The 15,099-nt window shown below is 37.8% G+C and overlaps 1 protein-coding gene across 1 annotated transcript in view; it reads left to right on the plus strand.

The window, feature by feature from the left end:
- LOC118635273 (putative bifunctional UDP-N-acetylglucosamine transferase and deubiquitinase ALG13) overlaps positions 1–15,099 on the plus strand; it is a 60,351-nt gene that overhangs the window by 37,166 nt on the left and 8,086 nt on the right. The window contains exons 21-23 of the mRNA XM_036270055.1: positions 5,937–6,119; positions 8,061–8,101; positions 14,630–14,810. Coding sequence (XP_036125948.1) covers positions 5,937–6,119; positions 8,061–8,101; positions 14,630–14,810 — 405 coding nt within the window. The remainder of the gene's footprint in view (positions 1–5,936; positions 6,120–8,060; positions 8,102–14,629; positions 14,811–15,099) is intronic.

The following is a 15,099-nucleotide window of genomic DNA, read 5'->3' on the forward strand; positions in this document are numbered from 1 at the left end:
ACTGTATTACTAGATAACCAAATAGATGAAGGAAAATGTTTCTATATATTAGTATTCTAATCATTGAAAAAGAAGTGGCAGAATATAATAATTTTGCAATCCTTATTAAATGGATGGGTATTAAACAGCAGTAGCTGCTAAGATTGCAAAGATAACAAGACATTACCTATAGATGTGCCAAAGGTATCAATTCTGAGTTTGATCCAGCCTCCTGGATTGAGCTGCCTATTTTTAGGAAACAGAATAACATGTTGAAATGCACCATGAGTGGGTATTCAGCAAAATTCAGACTGTGGGAAATTCAACAGGTCAAAGGGCCCAGATTCTTCCAAAGAAAAACAAACAAAATTACAGGGATGGAGAAAGGAGCAATAGATTAAAAGAAATTCAAGACATCAACTTTAAAAAAACTGTCTAGGGATGGACCTTTGAGTGACAGAACTCTTAAAAAGGAAACCACAGAAAGTGATTTCTGTGAAAGTCATGGTAATGGTTAATTATGGTGGGAGGGAGAGGGTTTGTAGTTGGGATAAGGGGCATGGATGTTTTCTGGAGTGGCTGGTAACGTTTTATTTATTGACAGTAGTGTCTACCTTAAAATAATTCATTTGATTTATTTTCTCTATTTGTTTTACTTAAAATTTAAAAATTAAGTGCTTATTAGCCTAGTGCCTGAAACAAAAACATGCAATATGTGTTAATTAATGACCATAGAAAATTTTCATTGTAAATGCTAATGTAGACCCTGGTTTTACTACTTTGGGACTAATTTTTGGGGAATGTGTTGGCTGTCGGCGTCCAGCAGATGTCTGAACTTTGAAAAATCAAATGGCAGGTGAAATCAAGCATTGGACTGCCTCATTTATATAGAGTCATTGAATGTTTAACTTTTTAAATGCCAAATTTGTGTTCTATATAGGTATTTCTAAAACTGTATACTGACTTCATTTATGTTACTTTTTGTTCTTTAAGTCTCTTATGAACTTAACCTGTAATTCTACCAGGCCATGGCTGTTTTATAGTAGCTCTTTATCATTCCTCTGGATGAAACAACTTATATTTTCTGTTGTTATTCATGTGACTGTCTGGCAGCCCCATCCCATTCTCCTGTTAGTCATCTGCCAGGTAACTAGATGCCATAATTGCCTTTAATATGAGACTCCTCGTAGGCATCAAATCCTGTTATAACTGAGATTTGGTAACTGTTGTCAGGGCCAGGACTAGTGACTTGTCCTAAAGCCAGGTTCTGTGGGCCAGGCTTAGGATGAGCTGAGGAAGGCATTCATTCTTGAGGTTATGTCTTGCTTGTATCCTGTCTTTTAGAATTTTTTTTTAAATCCTCACCACAGGATATGTTTTCATTGATTTTTAGAGAGACAGGAAGGTGGGGGAAAGAGATGGACATTAAAGTGAGAGAAACATCAAGAACTTATATGCATGTATGACTAACCAATGGACATAAACAACAATGTTGGGGGGGATCGGGAGGAGGGGTATGGGGGGGAGGAGAAACATCTGTAACAAAAATAAATTAATGAATAAAATTTTAAAAACTGTGTAAAAAAATTGTGATCAAACAATAAATAAATAAATAAATAAATAAATAAATAAATAAATAAATAAATAAATAAATAAAAGAGAGAAACATAGGTATGCTCCCTGACTTGGAATCAAACCCACCTCTGGTGTGGAGGGGGGCAACGCTCCAATCAACTGAGCAACCTGGCCGGGGCCTGATTTTTAGAATTTGATATTTTATTCATTGTGGATTTTTTTGCATTAAGTTGGTGACCACTTAAATTTTACACTTCACTGTACCTTAGTCTTGGCCATGCCCTTTGATCTCTAAAGAAGCCAGGTTTTGCTATATATTATTTAAGTTTTCTTCTAAAATATCCTGAAGCAGACTGCATATACATGGACAGGGGGCAATAAACATTTAGAGTGCATTATGTTGGTTTCTATCAATATTTTAGAAAAGTTTGCTTCCAATGTTCTGGAACCATCTCCTGAACTATACCTGTTAAGGGCTATACCTATTAATAAAGCCCTATTAAGCCTGCATATGAAATGCTCATACATCACTAGAAAAACTGGAAATTATTATTATGAGGCTTATTGTAATATGCATTTACAAGGAAGGTGAATTCAGACAAAGGAACCTCCAAATGGTTTTCTGCCTTTATTTATTTATTCATGTATGTATGTGTGTACATCCTCACCTGAGGATATTTTTACATTGATTTATTTTAAATGGAATGGAAGAGAGGGAGGTGGGGGGGAGAGAGAGAAACATCGATGTGAGAGACCCTGACCAGGGCTAGGGATTGAACCTGTAACCCAGGTACATGCCCTTGACCGGGGGAATCAAACCCACAATCCTTATGTCCACAGGCCAATGCTCTAACCATTGAACTAAACTGGCCAGGGCTAGTAGTTGGTTTTTACCTAGTGATCATAATTGTATTCTACTATCTTTAGCTAATTGAATTTACCCCCTTAGCTTTTTTAAAAAATTAAATTAATTGAGGTAACATAGGTTACTAACATTGTATAAGTTTGAGCTGTACAGGTCCATAATACATCATTTGCATATTGCATTGTGTGCTCACCACCCAAAGTCTAGTCTCTTTGATCACCATATATTTGACTTGCTTTACCCTATTCATCCTCCCCCCATTCCCCTTTGCCTCTGGTAACCACCATATTGTCTGTGTCTGAGAGTCAGTTTTGTTTGTTCATTTGTTGCTTTGTTTCATTTGCTTTTTAAAATGATATTATTTGAATGATAGTTTAAAAGGAAAAAAAAAAGAGTGGAACTTTGTTGAAGAAATCATTGTTTTATAGAAAGCAAATCTATACAGCCTTTAGAGCATATTCTAGAAGTTAAATTTCTCTTCCAAAACTGTAAAAGTGGAGACTTACACATGTATGACAAAACTTTAGAAGAGTTAGAGCAAGATTTTAAAATTTACTGTTTAATTTTATTCTAGGGGGCTCAGTTCTGTGTTTTGACAATACATAGCATTGTATAACCACTGTTTCATCACCCCCAGAGAGCTGTTTATCAAGTTTTAAATCACCCTAAGACACATCTATGTCTATTACTATGAGCCTCTAACTATATAAAAGGTATAGATCATTGTACCATTAATATTTATATCAGTGAGTGAAAACAGTGTGGATTATTCCTAATACTTGGCCTGAAATATATTTAGCTAAATTGCCAGAATAACAAATTCAGCTTGTGTGAACTGTTGCTGTACTAAACTAAGTTTTTAAAATTCTGAATTTAAACTTTTACTGAACAATGAGACTAAACTTTATATAATTCTCAGGGTTAAAATGATAGTGTAGGTGACACAATGATAAAAGTACTTGAATTTCTTTTTTTCTTTTTTAGGCCAAATAAAGATTTTACTGTTTTATTTTTTTACAAATCAGCTTTTGTGTGATAACTTAAACTTATAAACCTTTTAGATAGCCTTTCAAAGCATCTTAACATCTTGACCACTTTTTTTTTTTCTTTTTATCCTCACCCAAGGACATTTTTGCATTTATCTTCAGATAGAGAGGGGGGAAGAGAAAGAGAAACATCGAGGTGAGAGAGACACATCGAGTGGTTGCCACCCACACAACCCCAACCAGGGCAGAGACACACTGCATCCGAGGTACGTGCCCTTAGCGGGAAATGAACCCAGGACTCTAGGGTCCGCGAGCCAACGCTCTAACCACTGAGCAAAACTGGCCAGGGCAACATCTTGACCACATTTGACTAAAATTTCACACAAATAAATATAGTAGTTGAAAACTATAAATACTAAAGGAGTAATTCTAGTAACAGTGGTTACTTGACATAAATATTTATTTAAGACATATGCAACCAAATAGGAAATCATCTTCATTTTCTTCACAAAAACAAACAGTTCTGAAAGGATAAAACTGAATTAAAATCATTTATTATGAAGAAATCTAAATTACTTTCATTTTGAAAAAAACAAAACCAGCTGTTATTTCTACCCATTTAAGTCACAGGCCCCATTATTTTGGCAATACTCTACTATTTAGTCTAAAAGACAGAACTATCTCTTTATAATAAAGAAGTCGACATTGCAAAAAGTACAGGGTATTTAAAATAAGGTACATTTTCTTTTTTTGGTTTTCCATTTTTATTAATTTTTTTTTGTTACAGATGTTTCTCCTTCCCCCTGCCAGACACCCTCCTCCCCATGCTATCCCCTACCTTCCCCAGCATTGTTGTCCTATGTCCATTGGTTACGCATATATGCATATAAGTTCTTGGGTTTATTTTCAAAAGAAAAATACTATGCAAGCTATAGTAAAATTGCATTTGTCTTGGGTAAAGTAACAATTCTTACAGTGTAAGAACATTAAGTAGTTATAAGTAATCTCATATAATTCTATCCTGCCATTAGTAACCTCCTCAAGAATTAAGTACAGTTTATAAGTGAAATTAGCCAGAGAAAGACAAGTACTATATGATTTTACTTATGTGTGGAATTTAATGAACAAATTGAACTAACAAGCAAAATAGAGACAGACTTACAGATAGAGAGCAGGTATACAGCTCTCTGGTGTGGAGGGGGATGTTGGGAAGGGCAGTGAAGGGATTGAGCAAAATAGCCAAATAAAAGAACTCATGGACCTAGACAACAGGGGTAGGTGGAGGTGGAAGAGGACATAGAGGGGAAAAATGATGATGAAAAAAATAAAATTAAAAAAACAAAACAAATCAAGAGCAGTTTCACAACAGAACAGTTCTTCTTGGAAGTGACACTTAACAGAAGTAGAGGAAAAATCATTGGTTGCTTCAGGCTCTCAAAAAATGAGTCAGGTATTGCACAGTAAATACCTTCGAGAGGTCAGTGTTTAAGGAAGTTAGTCTGAAGAAATATGTTATTCATAAGTTGGTTAAGTCTAGAAGGTTTCAAGTTTTAAAATTCTGTATAGGGAATCAATTGGAAAATATTGACATACAAATCAATATTAGGCTTTTCAAGTGGCTACAGTTTTGATAATTTAGAAAAGAATTAAAGGCAGCAAAGTGCCTAAGTTTCTATGTTATGTTTTTAAAAAAAGAAATGACTAGAAGGAAGTACTTGAATTTCTAAGTCAGTTAAAATGTTCAATTAAACTTGAAGGGGTGGCTGACATCATTCATCTTTTGTCAAAAAATGTAACAGATTTATCTGGCATACTGTGTATATATGGAGATACTTGTTTTTTACTAGGTTGGTACCATGTTTTCTTTTTTATAATATAGAAATGTATTAATATTTAAACATATTTGAACTTCTTGTGTCAAAAACTGTGAAACTTCTAAGGGAGTATTGTTTTTAAACTATAGTAACAGATATAAAAAGGTAAAGGGATAACATATTTTACCTAGCCTATCTGTTTTAGATTCTGTGCATCCTTAGAAGTGTAACTGTCATGATTTAGAGTTTTCTGATACTCCTCTGATGCTATGCAATAGAAACCTTCAAAGATTGCCTAAATATATGGACTATATAAATATATAGTCTCTCTTATTAGCTTCTTCATCTTGTGATTTGGCTAGAGTTTCAGATGGCGGAAAACATCTTTAACTTTGTATTAAACTAAAGTAAAACTTTTTCTTTGATAGTATTTTATTTATGTACCTGTTAGCTGATATTCCAAGTCTTGATAGGCAAAGCTCTGAAACTTCAGTTTTTCCTTCTAATTTCAAGTAATTTAAATAATTCAAAATAACCTGTAATGAACTAGTTTTCAGCCATCATGTCTAAGAGAATGTGGAGCAGTTTATCTTCCAAATTTCTGTTTTTAAGTCAAACCGAAAGAATTTGAATCATTTGACCATGTTTGGAACACAAAAGAAGTAGAAGATGAACTACTTAAGTTATGCATTGTTACTTTATGTTTTGTTTCTTTAGTGATTGTTTCACCATCCTATCCATACCTCTCTGCTCACGTGCCTGCTGTCGCTGCTTCTCTGCCACCACCACCACCACCTCCTCCTCTCCCTCCTTTTCCTATTGAGGTGGGAGATGCTTCAAACTTACCACCACCACCTCCACCTTATTCCTGTGATCCAAGTGGCAGTGATTTGCCTCAAGGTGAGTGGATTTTAAGATTTGGGTGAGGATTATTTAGGTCTGGGAAATTTTTTTTTTTTTTTTTTTTTTTTTTAGAGCATAACTCTGGTTAACCAATAGGAGCAAAGTGGGGGACCAAATGGAAATTGACTTGAGAGCATACTGCTAAGTAAGCAAGTAAGGAAAGGAGCAACTGAAAGCTGAGAATATCTTCTACATAATCAAGAAGTGGATGGTTGAGCTGACTCATGCTGCTGATTTTTGGTAGCTACATGTCTGCCTTGGAGGAAATTCTCAACTGGATCTCTTTCATCTCCCAACTATTCTTCTTGAAATGCAGGAGCCAATACAAAATTTTCTCCATTTTCTTAAATTCTTACCACAAATATATGAAATTGATACAATCTTTGACATTTAATATTTAGGATTCCAACTAAATTTTGAAGACTTGCAAGAAGTTTTTTGTTTTTTGTTTTCCCAGCCATGTGTTTTTTTTTCATAATTAAACTAAGTAGCTTTCCACTGACTGTTCTTTTTATCCCTCTGTGTGGCAGTGTTTCTTTAAATCCCCATGCTATTTAAAGTGGCAATTGTAGTTGCAAGTTGTTTGTAGCTTATTCATACTTTCTTTGCTGGAACAGTCTCTTGATTTTTTCTAGCTGCTTCTCTTTTATTTTGTTGGTTGTTTTTTTTTCCAGCCACTCCTAAGGTAGTCACCAAGATCATCTTAAACTCCATTCTGTTCTTTTTGTCTACCTTAAAATTTCACTATCACCTTTATGTAGATGATTCATAAATCTATCTAACCCTGGCCTTAGAAGTTTCAGATTCTTGTCTCTAGCTACTTGGTAGACATTTTCACTTGGCTTTCTTACTTTCACTTAGAACCCAATCTGACTAGAATGAAAGTCCTCGTCTTTATCTCCTTTCTTTTCTCCAGACCATGCAAAATACTAACTCTTTTGATTTCCTATTTGTTAACAGTATATCATGTATAAGTACTTCATTTCTTTTTCTGGCTGAATAATATTCCATTGTATGGACACACCACATTTTATTATCTGTTAGTTGATAGAAATTTGGGTTGTTTCCATTTTTTTGCTATTGTGAATAATACTACTATGGATATATTTATGCAAGTTTTGTATACATGTATGTATATGCCAAGGAATGGAATCCCCATATTATTTAAAGTGGCAATAAATATATGTATCAGAAGTCTCCAACTTAAGAAGGGAGAGTTTTCTGATAGTTAATTTGTTAGAGGAACTCAAATTATATTATTTATAAATAAGAGTATATATGGATCCCAGGTCAATCAGTAAAAATATATTTAGAGATACATTTGGAATACTAAGACTATTCCCTCTTCCCCCATACATGTAGTTTATGTTCATTTGTGAAATATTTTAAATAAGTTCTATATCTGGAGAAATTTTTATCACCTTAGGATTTAACTTATTTGGAGTTACCCTGCTCATTACCTCCTCTTTTTGGAGTTTTACTGGTGGTTAGTCATGTTAACTAAAAATGAAATGAATTATTTCATAAGTGCTAGTAATCTCAATAGGCATCACTTATTTCAGTATTAGTAGAGCATTTAGGTGGTACTATGTAGTAGCTCCATTAACTATATTAAAGTAAAATTTTAGTCATGACGAACAAGAAAAATGCCTTTACAGGATTCTTCTTAAATATTAACAGAGTGGCATTCCTGTAACATTTGCTAATATTAAGAAAAGAAGTAAAGTATATATTTGGTGATTAAACCTTGTATCAGAAAATGATCTTATCTGTAGTGGTAGATAAATGGTCATTTACTGTAAGGTAGAATTTAGCAAGGTGTTGATGAGGGAAGACTACATTAGTTATCTACCTTAATACTTACACAGCAAAGCTTTTAAGTGGTAGTTCTAATTGTTTATATCATCTAGTCACTAAAATTCAAATTTTTAATTTTAGATACAAAAGTTTTGCAGTACTATTTCAATCTGGGATTGCAGGTAAGAGTCCTGTTAAAAATGCTTTGATAAACTCTTTATTCAAAATACAGTATAAGCTATTTTCACAATCAGATTCTTGAACTTTCAGAGTCAAGAATATTGTGAGCGCCTTAAAAGTTTTATTTCTGTCTTTATAAAATATCTCTGAAGATGATATAGGTCACTTTTCAGCATTAATCTCGCAGTACTTCAGTTACTGTTGTAAAATAGTTTTTAAATTGTGGTGGATGGAGACGCTAAGCAGCACAACTTTAGCACATATTGGCCTCCATATTTAACATCATGTACCAACACTTCAGTTTTTCTTTCTCGAAATAATTGGATTATTTATCCTGCTTATTTAGAACTTTTTTTCATTTAATTTATTTATTTTTGTTACAGATGCTTCTCCTTTTTCCCCACTGATAACCCCCTTCCCCACCCTTCCCGTCCTGTCCCCAGCTTTGTTGTCCATGTCCATTGTTCATGCATACATGCACATAAATTCTCTGCTTTATCTCCCCCCCAACCCTCTCTTCTGGGGATTGTCAGTCTGTACCCTACTTCCACAACTCTGGAACTAACCCTTCCTCAGACTGTTATGTTCATTATATTCCACAAATAAGTGAGATCATGTGATATTTGTCTTTCTCTGCTTGGCTTGTTTCGCTTAGGATAATACTTTCCAGGTCCCTCCATGTTGTCACAAAGGATAAGAGATCTTTCTTTCTTACACCTGCATAGTACACCATTGTGTACATGTACCACAGCTTTTTTATCCATTCATGTACTGATGGACATTTGGGCTGTTTCCAGATCTTAGCTATTATAGAGAGTGCTGCTACAAACATGGGGGTACATATATTTTTTTCTGACTGGTGTTTCTTAAGGTATATTCCTAGAAGTGGGATCACTGGATTTTGACAGTTCAATTTTAATTTTTTGAGGTAATATCATAGTGTTTTCCACAGTGGCTGCACCAGTCTGCATTCCCACCAGCAGTGTATTAGAGTCCCCTGTTCTCCACACCCTCGCCAACAGTTGTGGTTTGATGATCTATGAGAAATTTTTCTTGTTTCTTGAGGTATGGCTATAGTGCTATTGAACTTCCCTCTGGGAACTGTTTTCACTGCATTCCCATAGATTTTGTGTTGTTTTGTGTTTATTTTCATTGGATTCCAGGAACTCTGTAATTTCTTCCTTGATCTCCATGGTAACCCATTCATTATTCAATAACATGCTATTTAGCCTCCATCTTTTCAAATGTCTTGGCATGTTCTTGTTGCAGTTGATTTCTAGTTGCATGCCATTGTGATCTGAGAAGATGGTTGATATGATTTCAATCTTCTTGAACTTTTAGAGACTTAGTTTGTTTCCCGACATGTGGTCTATCTTTGAGAATGTCCCATATGCACTTGAGAAGCATGTTAATTCTGCAGTTTTGGGGTGTAATTCTCTTTTGATATCTATTAAATTCTTTTGCTCTAGTGCTTCATTTAGAGTCTGTGTTTCCTTGTTAATTTTTTATGTAGAAGATATATCCAGTGATGTCAGTGGGGTGTTGAATCCCCTGCTACGCTTGTATCGCTGTCGATTTCTCCTTTGAAGTCCTCCAGATTTTTAATATATGTTGGTGCTCCTATATTGGGTGCATATATGTTTACCAAGGTTATATCTTCCTGTTGGACAGATCCTTTCAATATTATGTAGTGGCCTTCTTTGTCTCTAGTTATGGTCTTCATTTTGAAATCTACTTTATCAGATATGATTATTGCTACCCCAGCTTTTTTTTTGCTTTCCATTTGCTTGAAAGATATTTTTCCTTCCCTTTCTTTCAACATATGTGCATATTTTGTTGTGAGGTGGGTCTCTTGTAAACAACATATATGTGAGTCATGCTTTCTTATCCAGTCAGCCACTCTGTGTGTTTTTATCGGAGCATTCAACCATTTACATTTAAGGTGATTATTGATATGTACTTATTGATTGTCATTTTTGTTTAGTGTGGTTCTATTTTTCTTCCTATTTCTTCTACTCATTACAGCAGTCCTTTTAGCATATCTTACAGTGCTGGTTTGGTGTTAATATATTCCCTTAGCCTTGGTTTGTCTGGAAAGCTCTTTATTTTACCTTCTATTTTGAATGATAGCCTTGCTGGGTAGAGTAGTCTTGGATTCAGATCCTTGTTTTTCATGACCTTGATTACTTCATGCCACTCCCTTCTGGCCTGTAGTGTTTCTGTTGAGAAGTCAGCTGAGAGCCTTATGGGGTTTCCTTTGTAGGTAACCTGTTGCTTTTCTCTTGCTGCTTTTAGGATTCTCTCTTTGTCTTTAATTTTTGGCAGTGTGATTACTATGTGTCTTGGTGTGGGCCTGTTTTGGTTCTTCTTACTTGGGGCTCTCTGTGCTTCTTTAACTTGAATGCCTTCTTCCCTCCCCAAATTAGGAAAGTTTTCTCTCACTATTTCTTCAAATATATTCTCTAACCCTTGCCCATTTTCTTCTTCTTCGGGGACTCCTACGATGCAAATGTTATTACGTTTCCAGTTGTCTCACTGTTCTGTTAAGCTATCTTTCTGCTTTTTAATTATTTTTTCCTTTTGGTTTTCTGATTGGTTGATTTTTTTTCTACCCTGTCTTCTAATTCACTGATCCTGTCCTCAGCTTCCTCTACTCTGCTGGTTAGTCCTTCCAATGTGTTCTTAATTTCTGCTATGTCATTCTTCCTATCCACTTGGCTGGTTTTTAATGTTTCTATATCTTTACTGATGGTGGTGATATCCTTACTCATGTTGTATACCTTCTTCAAGATCATGGCTCTGAACTCTACCTCTGATAATTTCCTTAGCTGCATTTCATTGATTTCATCTTTGATAGAGTTCTCTTGTTCTTTTTGGGGGGATTTGTTTCTTTGTTTCACCATTTTGGCTATCTCAGTGGGTTTTGGAGCCTGCCAAATTTTCCCTGTGGGTGTTAGTGTTCTGCTGTTTGTGGCTCCCTCTACTGGGTTTGCATGAGCCTGGGTGGGCCCAAGTTAAAACATCACTGTGAGGTCTTGCTTTCCTAGGTCGATTTGCATGCCCAGGAAAGGTTCCGTTTTTCTCTAGCTTTTTCCTGGTAGCTAGTAGTCTCAGTTACTCAATGCCTTGGAATGTAGCCCTGGTGTTCTTCCTAAGAGGATTTCCAGAGTATGGGATAGATCCTGGTTGTTAATGAGCCTCAATTTTTAATTTCTTTGCCTCACCTGGGAAAAGCTGAATGTTTGAGGGGGGGCAGCTGCTGCTTTTTCCCACAGCTCAGGGAAGGAGCACACTGGTCGCCGTCCTTTGTGGCTGAAACTCAGGAAAAACTCTGAGTGCCCTCCAAATCCCAGGTGTCCCCACCGAGTTCCAGCCCAGTCCGCCTTCCCTCTACCGTAGCCCCCAGGTGAGTGGCTGTGGCTATTTTAGTGCTCGCTCATGGCTCTCTGTGCTGTGGAGTGGGCTTGGTCTTTATTCCCCAAGGGCGCTGCTCACAGCTAAGACTGCTGCTTTCCTTGGGCTCCTAGCCTGCCACATTTTCATGCCTCTGCAGATGCTACCAGAGTCCCTGGTTATATGGTCCCGTCCTGCTACTTTTCTGTTGCTTTTTTCTTAGGATTTGTCTTTATGTTAGTTGTAATTCCCTTTTGGTCCTGGAAGATCATCTGCCTGGCTTGTATTCACTCCGCCTCCTTTTTCACATCCCCTAAGCCTATCTTGTGCGCAGCTGGGTGGCACAGGCCTTTCTGGTGCTCCTGCAACCTGCAGGTCCCTTGGATAACTGGATCATCCAGTCCCTCTGGGGACCCGGCTATATGTCTCTTATGGTCTGCTGGGTCGCACAGGCCTCTCTGATGCTTCAGCACCTGCAGGTTCGGAGGGAAACTGTATGGCACAGTCCCTGCTGCGTCGCGATGGCCTCTCTGGTGCTTCAGCACCCCGCAGGTACCGCGAGTAACTGGATCACACAGTTGCTGCTGGGTTGCACAGGCCTTGCTGGTGCCCCCCACACTCTGCAGCTTCCGTGGGTAGGCAGCTGGATGGCACCGGTCTCTCTTGGGCTCTGGCTTCCCACTGCTCTTGTGAGCTGCTGAACCACACAGGTGTCTGTGGATCCCCAGGTCCAGCCGCTGGCAGCTAGGGAGTGCTGCTGCCCCATGGGCCTCAACTCCTGCTCAGCTTTTGCTGTAGTTTTTGGGGATGGGTCTCTGCTGCTAGTCTGTGCTTCTCTTTCCTGGGAATGGATGTCTGCTCTGTTGCTGGGGGTATATCTGGACTCTGATGGGGCTGCTACTATAGGGGATGGTGCTGGGCTCCAGGCTGTCCGCGACTTCGGAGACCGGCACCTTGGGAGCTCCACTACTGTGCACAGGTCTGTGTTGACAGAGTATCCACTGGTGCGATGGTGCCAGGTGTGCTGGTGGGCTCAGTTTGCTGGGCCCTAGCCGCTCACACTGCCTCCTCCCAGGGAAGACCAGGGATCTTCCAAAATGGTGGGACCTCCCCGCAGCACAGGGAGAAGTGGCCTGAAGATCTGCTTACAGCCATAGCTGGCTGCTCCTGTGTACAGCACAGGAACCTTCTGCTCAGTGTCTCTGCACTGCACAAATTTTGTTGTCTACCTTCACGTCCACTCACACTCTCTCTCACACTCACCCTACCTTTCGTCCTGCCAGCCATCATCTTTGCGTGTTGCAAAAGTTTTTCTTTTCCTTTTTTTTTTTGGTATGTGCTCCTTGCTGGAACCAAACTTGGGACTCTCTGGTCCACTGGCCGATGCTCCAATAGCCGAGCCAAATCGGCCAGGGCCATTTAGAACATTTTTATGGCCATTTCTGCATTCCATGTGAAAAGTAATTTGACAAATTCAGACATTTAGAGATCTGTATTATTTTTAAGCATTCATGTGTTCATAGATATTTGCTAAGCACTTGAATTTTGCCACTTCCCTGAGTTGTATAAGGTGGATATTGACAAGTACCTTAATATCACTTAAAGATGTCTCGGATTTCAGGTAGAAGCCCTTTTTTTTTTCCTCAGGCATCATTTTCACCCAGAAATACACTAGTCTTCTGATGTAACAAAATGGTATATTTTCTGAAAAGTAATGATTCATCTTAATATTTGGCAGATAGTAAACTAGATAGTCTCCTGGGTAATGCTCAGATCAGTTCATATTCCCAGACACTGATTTCCTTAAAACCTTGGACATACAGTTTCCAGAAAATTATCTTCCCTAACTGCCACACATTTATAAATTAAGATTAGTGGAGTGGGTTTTTATTCATTGAGACTATATTTCATAAAAGCAATTTCAAGAATTGAAAAAATAAATTTCTTGCCCCTTCAGTGATGTTAGTTTATTTTAGTCACATGTGGAAACGTTCTAATTAAGGCTGAGGCATTTAAAAGTATTCCTCCTGCATTTTTTTTTTTCCTCACCAGAGGACACTTTTCCATTTTTTGTTCAGGTAGAGTGGGAGGGAGAGAGAGGAACAGAGAGAGAGAGAGAAACATCGACGTGAAAGGGACACATCGAGTGGCTGCCACCCGCACAACCGACCAGGGCCGGGGACAAACTGCAACCGAGGTACATGCCCTTAGCGGGAACCGAACCCGGGTCTCTCAGGACCGCAGGCCAATGCTCTAACCGCTGAGCCAAACCGGCCAGGGCTCCTCCTGCATTTTTAACATCATGGGAATACAAGGAAATGCAAAAGAATATTTTAAAGAAAACCAAAATCACCTGTACATCCATTTTATACTTTGGTACATTTTTTTTTTCAGTTTATTTTACAAAATATGAACTATGCTATGTAATTTTGTAAATTTTTAAGTTAATAATATGAACATTTTAAAAAATATTTGATAGCTTGATTTTTTATTGTTGCCTGTATTTTGTTTCATCATGGATATATCATAATTCATTCATCTAGTTCTCTGTTGATAAATATTTATGTTGTTTAATGTGTTTTAAAATAATGCTATAAGCCCTGGCCGGTTTGGCTCAGTGGTTGGAGCGTCGGCCTGTGGTCTAGAGAGACCCGGGTTCGGTTCCCGCTAAGGGTGTGTACCTCGGTTGCAGTTTGTCCCGGCCCTGGGTGGTTGTGCGTCTGGCAGCCACTCGATGTGTCCCTTTCACGTCGATGTCTCTGTCTCTGTCTCTCTCTCTCTCTCTCTTTCTCTCTCTCTTCCTTCCTCTCTCTCCTTCCCACTCTATCTGAACAAAAAATGGAAAAATGTCCTCGGGTGAGGATAAAAATAAATAAATAAAATAATGCTATAAAAGGCATCTCTGTATACATGTCATTGCGTATATCTCTAATTTCCTTCAGGTGCTCTCCTAAAAGAATTTTGAAGTTAAAATATGAAATACAGATGCTGCAGAAGATCTTGAAAGTGTAATAGACAATAGGTTTTCTAAATGTATCTTTTAGGTCACAAAAATCATTGTTACCTTACTTGAAAATTATGGCCCAACTTTTATTTTTTTTTAAGTGTTTGTTTATTTTTTCCCTTTCTTGCCCAAGTGCTATCACCACAACTACTGGCACTCCATGGTCTGTGTGCCACAGATACATCAGCAGCAGCTTCATGTAGAGAATTATCCCATCTGTAGTGAGACACCTACTCTGGTAGATCAGACCATTCCTCAGTTGTACAGTGAGGTAGAGAGACAAGATGGCACACAGGCAGAAGCATCAGCAAATGGTGAGTATGTAATGAGATTGCCTGCAAGAAAGACAGTTGGATTTTTTGTGTGTTTAATAATGGCCTTCAAATATTGTATTAGTGCCAAATACTAGACCAATGTTTCTCAAAGGGTAGGCCACGGTGTCCCTCAGAACTTCTGAAGGGATCCATGAGGCCAGAACTATTCATCATATTATGTAGATTTACTTTGTCCCTTTCACTGTGTTACATCTGCATTGAGAGTGCAAAAATCAGAGGTGGGTAAAACTGCTGACACGTAATCACAAGTCAAGGCAGGGGCACCAAA

Source organism: Molossus molossus, unplaced genomic scaffold (assembly GCF_014108415.1).
Source record: "Molossus molossus isolate mMolMol1 unplaced genomic scaffold, mMolMol1.p scaffold_m16_p_2, whole genome shotgun sequence".
Taxonomy (NCBI): domain Eukaryota; kingdom Metazoa; phylum Chordata; class Mammalia; order Chiroptera; family Molossidae; genus Molossus; species Molossus molossus.